General features: G+C 30.5%; 1 protein-coding gene across 1 annotated transcript in view; it reads right to left on the minus strand.

The window, feature by feature from the left end:
• The window catches only part of LOC106473962 (polyadenylate-binding protein 2-A-like), a 21,497-nt gene that overhangs the window by 7,616 nt on the left and 5,124 nt on the right, over positions 1-8,757 (minus strand). Inside the window, exons 3-6 of the mRNA XM_013934651.2 lie at positions 7,513-7,618; positions 4,653-4,708; positions 4,009-4,115; positions 675-762 (exon numbers count right to left, since the gene is read on the minus strand). Coding sequence (XP_013790105.1) covers positions 675-762; positions 4,009-4,115; positions 4,653-4,708; positions 7,513-7,618 — 357 coding nt within the window. The remainder of the gene's footprint in view (positions 1-674; positions 763-4,008; positions 4,116-4,652; positions 4,709-7,512; positions 7,619-8,757) is intronic.

Below are 8,757 nucleotides of genomic sequence, written 5' to 3' on the forward strand. Positions count from 1 at the left end.
ACCTGGCCATGCCGGGCCTTCATCAATAGATCTTTAGTTTTTATTTTTATGATTTGTAGCCCTAACTCATGGCCACTGCAAAAGGTAAAAGAAGAATATAAAAAAGGAATACAAGTTGAACTGACGAAGAACATAAAATGGAACTTTTTAATTAATAATACTGATTAAATTCTAAGATAAAAGGAAGTATTTTTAATGTTTTTAAACAATATACTGTCTCAACAAAATGTTTGAAATTTCACAACCTAACAAATGACAGAACTACTAAATAAAATTCTCTTAATTTTGTTAAGCAGAAAACAGATATATTTAGTAAGTTTGTATTACATTAAATGTGATTTGGTTACATATTTCAAATGCAAGAAAAAGGGTGAATAGACTACAAGCCCAGAATTTTAAATACAAACATTTTCTAGAATATCTTGTAATTTCTTCTAAGATTCACTGAAAAAAAGTTTTCAATAAAGAAGTGCCCATTAAACATTCAACAATATTTCATACAACTACAATATATTATCTTAAGATTGTATAGGTAAATCATGTGTATCCAGTTAAACAAATATTTTTTATGATTGTGACCAACTAACAGTGCAGTACTGTACTCCTGTTTCTTTAGCAGGTCAACTGTTTTATCAGGTATTTTTAAATTGTCTTTAATAATTATGTCCACAAACCTTAATCTGTCTTCCTCTAAACAGTGATTCATCCAATGCCATTGCAGTGTGAACTGAGTCTTTATCAACAAATTCAATGTAAGCAAACCTACAAAAAAGTACAATTCAGTTTCAAAACTACGACTGTGACCTACAGCCAACTTTCAAACAATATTAATACTAGTGTAAAAGTACAGCTGAAGTTTGAAGACAATATTAGTCAAAGTGAAAAGTATCAATTTGAGACACCAGATGTATGTGGATCCAGTAAGTACAAAGAGTACACTTGCTTTTGTTGCAGAGATATAGGACTGCAACATTGCCACTGACCTTCAACACTATACCTGCCAATCAGACATCTGGCAATAAATAATAAGATTTCATATTAACATACTGTACCAATACAGTAAAACTAATTTTTGAAAACAATTCAAACTACACCAGAGAATACTTTTTATTCTAGTAATTAACAAACTATGAAAACCCAATACCACTTTTAAGGTTTTTTCCAATTCTCACATTTTTGCTGCACAGAAAATATAATTGCTATAACACACTACTATCTAGATATAATTTTTCATCACTGAAATTAAAATATTGCAAATTTATTAAATCTATAGTAAATAGTAAGTTAGTATATATATTCATCATTAACTTCATGCAAGTGGGCCAGAGGCAAATAACAGAAAAATAGTGTGGGATTTAGGGGATTCCAAACATACCCATACCTTCGCCAACAACTTTTCTCCTTGAATTGGCATTGATACATGATCACCATAACTGAAAACGTACAGTATGATTTTTAAAGAAACATATAACATTTAACACGCCCCTCAGGAATCAAGGGATGTCTTTACACTACAATTTGTTGAATATTAAAAGAAGTTCAATCCAGAAATTCCAAAAGAGGGTGGTTTTGGACGTATCTTTGAGACAAGTTTTAGTTTGTTAATAGATAAATTTTAAAGTTAAATAAAGCATCCTAAAGTCTTCATAATAGCTAGTACTAAGGTTACCTGCTGGGAGTAAATTCAGTATATATCTATAAAGCTACATTCTCAGCATCATTAATTAAGCAATTGCCAACCTTTTACGCTTAGCTTTCAATTGAGATACAAATGATTTCACTTGAAGTAGAATAAGCAGATAGGAAAACTGAAGAAAGCAGCTACAGCCATAATATTGTACTGGGCTTGATGCACAATATCTACCAAGGTGGCTCTGAATGCCTCTGCGTCTCATTTGGAGACTCACATGCTTCTTGTGCTTGGCCATTAAGCTTGTGATGCGCTGACCAATTTCAGTCACCTTACCACTTCAAATCACTTTTCACAGCCCCAATGCTAAAAGAATATGGGAAATGCCTTCTTTTTAGCCCATAAAAATGTCCAAAAAAATTTCAGTTCATATTAAGAAAAACCGGATTGGGTAGTTTTTGTTCTGTTTCAACAAAAACGTCCCCCACTGGCTCATAAAGGGTCTGTTGAAAAAGCCATTGTAAGGAAAAGCTCATAAAATTGTTTTTTCTTTGATTTCTTAATTTTTTCCAGCGATTAACATTAAACAATGAAACATTATAGAAAAATAAAACTGTTGGTAAATAACTAGAATATTTAATAATACAATCATCTCACCTTGCCTAATTTGAGAAGTTACAACTGTATTTAGTGGATTTGTATAACAAACCAAATTGAATAATAATGGCTGGAGACGGCTTAAATGGGTAATGAAGAAAAACTTTAATATAAGTTTAACATGACAGCAAATGTACAACGTTTCGACAAGGTTTTGTGAAATTTGTTTAAATACAGGTTGTCCCATCTTTGAAAGCTTTCATTTAAGTTTTATTTCACACACACTGGCCAGATTGTTTAATGAATATCTTGAGCCTAGTTGTTACATGTTATTTATCAAAATTAGTTGTACCAGGCAATTTTCTGTCTGGCTTGGACAGTACATGACAGCCGTAATATCAAATTCTTATATTAAAAGCATAGTTTAAAAACACAATTCTGCCAAAGCCTAAATAAAGCAAGATTAATTTGAAATCTGCATTACCCAAATAATGAATGTTTTTATATTCCTTTTAAGTTCACCTATTTCGGTTAACTTAAACAATTACAAATGTATTATCGGCCAAGTACAATTATTTTTTTGTTAAAATGGAAGATACTTCAAAGTAACCCATTAACAAGATTTTATTTAATATGATGAAACAGTGTTAGATGCAAAGTACTGTAAAAATATTTATCAGCTTTGATATTAAAAACCAGTTATCATTACAATATTTTCCTTCAAGTGCAAGCTTCTTCTTTTACTTCAAGTAAAAATCTATTATTCCTGGTACCACTGTACCAAATATGTCTCATATTCTGGCTGCATGGGAAGTAAAGCTAGGCAAACTAAATTGATCAAATAATGAAAATTCTGAATATATAGATTGTCACGAAAATACTCAACTGAGATTAGTGTTTCCAACTATTCCAACAATTGATTAGTCAAAATTACAATTACATTTATTGTCACAAAATTAATCAATTAATTGAAGTAATCAAAATATTGCCACCAAACTTGTTCACCACATTTGTTATATAGGCTATCTGCCACCACCCTTAATTTTGAACTGCTGACTGGAGGAAAGGCAAATGTATTTTTTTTGCTTGTACGTCCCATGATTTGAGGAAAAACTTAATCAAATGTAATAGATTAAAGGGTGGGGGTCATTGATTGGTAAATTAGGAAATACCACTAATCACCCAGTTCTAGTAGGAAGCAATACATTATGCTAATCTAGAGGTTAAGAGGCAAATGAATCTCAAACATGATAGCAATGTGCATTTCTGCCAGGGTTCAACATCCATGAATTTTTGTACCATGAAGCTTATTTACAGAGTATAGATGACTCAAGTGAATTACAACAATAATAACATTAACAAAGTTAATAACTAGAACAATAATGACATTAACACAACTAATAATTACAACAATAATAACATCAACAAAACTAATAATTAAAACGATAATAACAATAACCCCATTATGAAAATTGGCAAGTTTTATTTTTTAACTTACAACCCCCATAATTTAATTTTTCTTCATAATTTTTTCACTTTTTCTGCCCAATTCAGCAAATGTCTTATCACAAGTTTTTGATAATACTAAAATAACTTACAATTTATCACATTCACCTAAAGAAATAGTATTTTGATAATTGCTTTTCATGACACTTTCTGGTAAATGACATTAACAAAATACAAAACAAATGTATCATCTTTGGTGTGATTCTTTTGCTAATAAATATTTAATGTAAAGTGTTTCAACTTCTTTACAGAAATTACACTTAAGACAATCATACCCTTTGGGATGACCAGAGAACTTATCACACAGAATTGTAACTCTGTTCACAGAGCCACAACCATGGAAATGACTTTCCAGCTCTTCTGCTGTAGCTCCATAGTCTACCTATAGATCAAAAATTATACTTCTTAGTTATCTTAATAACTCAGGATTTGGTTTATGCCACTAAAAGTAAGAATTAAAAACAGTTTCGAAATGGAAAATCATCATTTTTTTTCTATTACTATTATTATTATTGTATGCAACTGTGGACATAAAATTTAGACTTAAGCATGCACATATTTCATTTTTTGAAAGGGATTAAACCATGGAATTATAAGCTATAAAACATCAACATCAGATCAAAATACCTTGACAAAGTCAAAAGTAAGATGAAACTAACTTATTTCTTAAGTTTCATGATGTAAAAGAATTAAAGAATACAAGGCATACTACAAATTAGTTAAGTAAGTTGTTGTTACACACGGTACTTGTATTTGGAGTATCTCAGACAGTAACACTTGTACAGTAAATTTAAATCTCAATCAAATTTTTGCCATTTTTAGCCAACATGATACTATTGTGCATTAAGCTTTTGTCAATTTACAGATACTTGTTGGTTGTTTAATTACAATTGTCTCATAATTATCAAACAATGCTTACATTTCCAACATATATGGATCGATTATCAACCTCCATCTTCTCTTCCGGAGACAGACCTAAAACAAAAAGTGGAATAACGAGTTTGTGTCTTGTTATACTTTCAACAGTACTTCTTTATACTACTAATTCTATAACCCAGTTTATACTTGCATCAGTTAACAAGTGAAATCAATGATCATTCATCAGTCATATGCAGTAACATCATCTGCAGATATCTATAATAATCAAATGTACAACTCTTACAATGGACTATTTTTTAAGTGTCACTTGTATTCTTCAAACAGTAGTGTATATTTTAAAGCTATAGTATGTTGTTTGGACTTTTCAAAGAATAATTTACTAAATCTATTATTATTCACATTATTCTTAGCTCTTTGACACCCTAATGGGTGCAGACCATCTCAAGGGCAAAGTTCCAAAATTCCAAATTAATTTTAAGAATTATCTATCATACTAGTGATGTAATTATAATTTACTGATATTGGACATGTAAACTACCCCCCCGCAGCTCTATATTAACTCTTTTGGAGTATTTGCTAATTGTTAAGAATGTCAATAATGTTTTTGCAATGCTCTGAAGTAAATATTTCAATTTCTAGCAAAACAGTATAAATCAAATAGAAATTAAGGTCACAACTTTTAAACAAATAAAATTAAGGTCACAACTTTTAAACAAATAAAATTAAGGTCACAACTTTTAAACAAATAAAATTAAGGTCACAACTTCTAAACAAACATTTAACATTTCTAACCTTACAACCCAGACTTTTTAAACTGTGTGTGTGTGTGCCATAACTTGCTTGTGGATTTGGACTTTGTTTTTGGGTCCCAATAACTAACCCAAAGATTTTATGTATTTTACCTAGAAAATATGTGATCTCACTATTTTTTTATTACTTCTTTACACCTAGTACTGTAGTGTAACAGTTAAAAAAAAAAGGATAATGTGATGTAAACAAGTCTAATTTAAAGGGTTAAGCACATGCATTTGAAGCATTGTTTATAAATGTACTTACCTTCAAATATTTAAAAAATATCACTCTCATGAAATTAGGTACTTAAAATGCATTTTGATTAGTAGAGACCTTTGGTAAATACAGGATTCATACACGTGACCATGAAAAAAATTACAGGAATTTAAGGATTTTTTCACAGTGGAATTAGGTATTTACAAGGACCCGAGAAACATTTTGATGTTACCTTCCAATTCACAAGAATCGCATGTATATGCTCAAATCTACTAAGTTTGTTCTTAATTATTAAATGGAAGTATTACAAAAAAAAAAATTGAAGTTAATGTCAGACGAGCATGAACATATCCCATCACAAATGGGATATGTTTTACTGTTTACAAGAAAAATATATATTCAGAAGTTAAGATTCTGACTTTTTATGAAAGTAAATCTATCTTAAAAAAACTTGTTTTTTTATTTCCCAAGAAAAAGACTGAAAACAATGTATCCCAAGAAGAAACCGGTGATTATATTTCAAAACCAAAGTAAAAATCTTCTCAGGACACACCAGTTTCATCACTTTCAAATTGCTCTAAACTAAGTTCTAACAGGGGGCCAAGGACATAACCAGTACTACTGTGGACATGGATAATTCCCATCCCCCCAAAAAATATATCTTTTCTTCTATAGAAAGAATTTAGGTGATTTATATGAAAGTCAAGTGTTTATTAAAAATATCAGAAAACAGCAGGCTGGGGTGGCCATTTGCCCCCCCCCCCCTTTCCAGGCTACACCTCTAGGGCTTTGAGGAAGATGTCTTAGTTAACACCAATTTCATTCCTTTTGAACTGCTAAAAACTAATTTCTGATAGAGGGGCATGAAGACAATCACAGAGTACCCCCCCCCCCAACCACTCTTCTACTTTCATTTAATCCATTCCTATTCTACAAATTAATGACACTACTGTAAGATTTAAATCTAATTGATGCTCAACAAGTTTTACAAACTGGAAAAAAATATATACATCAAAAACATGTTAATTTTCAGTTACATCTGTCAATATTACATAACTTTTGAACGTATATTTCTGAAAGTTTCTTCATGCTATATTGTTACATATAAAAACTTTGGTCGAGACTCGTTTCTTAACATGCAGGTGAGAACACAAAATATGAAAAAGTGATCAGTATATCAAAGACGATTTTTGACTGGTTTACTGCACTGTTTAGGCCATCTATACCTTGGCATTCACATTTCATGGGAGCAACATAGTCATATTGCTATGATAATGCATCTTATTTTTGTATGAAAAAGAACACTGCATTAACAACTGTTTATGAAATGGAAATCAAAATGCTTGAAAATAAATGTTTAACATTTCCTGTGCATTACAAATAACTTAGGCATTGAATCTCTATTTTTCTTTTTTTTAAATTCCATAACTTTAAAGGCCTGGAAATTGAAGTTTCAGAATTCCATGACATTCCATAACCAATACGAACCCAATGAATAGCACATGCAGAAATAGTCTTCATTTAAACAGCACATGGTGACAAAGTAAACATTTCACAATCACCCAGTACTGCTTTTATTCTTGAATATAATTATTCATTACCATGTAAAAAAACTGTGCATCAAATGACTCTTTATAACATTTTTTTTTATGAAATTAAGAAAACCAAGCTGCTGTGATGTAATAAAATGGGTGGTTTAAACATGCAACTTTCTAACATACTTCAACTGAAACACCTTGTATAAATATCTTAATATTGAATTCAATAACTGTAAGTAAAAAACAACAGGATATATGGCATTTTACCTTAAAAAAATTCTAATAAGTAAATGTTTGAATAGCAACTGCTTACAGAGTAGTCCAAAGTAAAAATATAAAAAAAATTGCACGTACATAAAGGACTTAGATTCATCTGCTTTTCTACCTCATTTTGTAACTGTTTCAGCTTTTCTGCCTCCTCTTCCATTTCTCGAACCCTTGCTTTGATGGCCTCAAGTTCCTGTCAGATGCATATTTGGTTGAAAAACAATTTAGTATCATCTACTTAGCTTGTTACAAATAAGTTAGACATACTTGTGCACAACTGATCAGTAAAATAGTGTCAGTCAGATTTCTCAGAAGTCTAACATGTTTAGACATCATTTCAAATGTGCAACAAACAGCAAGGACCAAATATGTTATGAAAAGAAAAGGTAATTTATTTCAATAAAGGTGAGTATGTGGAAAGAACACCCATTCACTATATCTACAATTGTTAAAATTAATATTGAAGATCATCCTATGTACCCATTCTTAACTCCAAAATACAAACTATCAATGCAATAAACTCAGTAGCAACTATAACTACCAATTCTGATTGTATGTAAACATATTGCATATATTATGTGTCCATCACAGAATTGCAATACATTTTGTACAAATAGTTTTAACAGGCCATGTGAAGTTAATTAATTAACTGGTTTTTAAGTGTTTAACCCTATAATTACGAGCACCCCTGTACTGCACGTCGAAAGATTTTACTTTGTTAAATTCAAAATTTAATTAAGCAATTTTATTATCTATGTGTACCAATGAAATTAGCTTTAAAATTTACATTATAGTTCAAAGTTTCATATTATCTAAGTTTCAATTACTTTATTTGAAAGAAATCTTAAAGAAAATTTGTGAAACGTTTAACTTTTCATCTCTGTAGCTTAAATAGTTCTTTCTTTACTCTATGCTTCTATGTATAGAAATAAACTAGGTTAATTGCTCTATTTACACATTCTTTATTCAAGCCCCTTATGGGACATTGGAAGAAAGAAAAATTTCTTGGGACTCTTGATAGATGATACATTCACTCTACACATCATACCACTCAGCCAATCATACTTGATTGAGCCAGATGTTTGAAACCAATAGAAAGACCACATTCTGAAATACTATTTCCCAACAGTTATTTTAAAATTGGTGCAAAGAATCCCATAGAAAAATTGTCAAACACTTTTATTGTTGCTGTTTGCGTCCACGGTAGCACTTTAGCATTAGTTCTCCCCTATAAGTATGTTAGTTAGATAGACAATTAAAATTTTAGTAAGCGAATGTTAACAAAATTTAGCAGATTATCAGTAAACATTACAATGCTTTCATATGCAAAAT

This window comes from Limulus polyphemus, unplaced genomic scaffold, assembly GCF_000517525.1.
Source record: "Limulus polyphemus unplaced genomic scaffold, Limulus_polyphemus-2.1.2 Scaffold6680, whole genome shotgun sequence".
In the NCBI taxonomy this organism is placed as follows: Eukaryota; Metazoa; Arthropoda; class Merostomata; order Xiphosura; family Limulidae; genus Limulus; species Limulus polyphemus.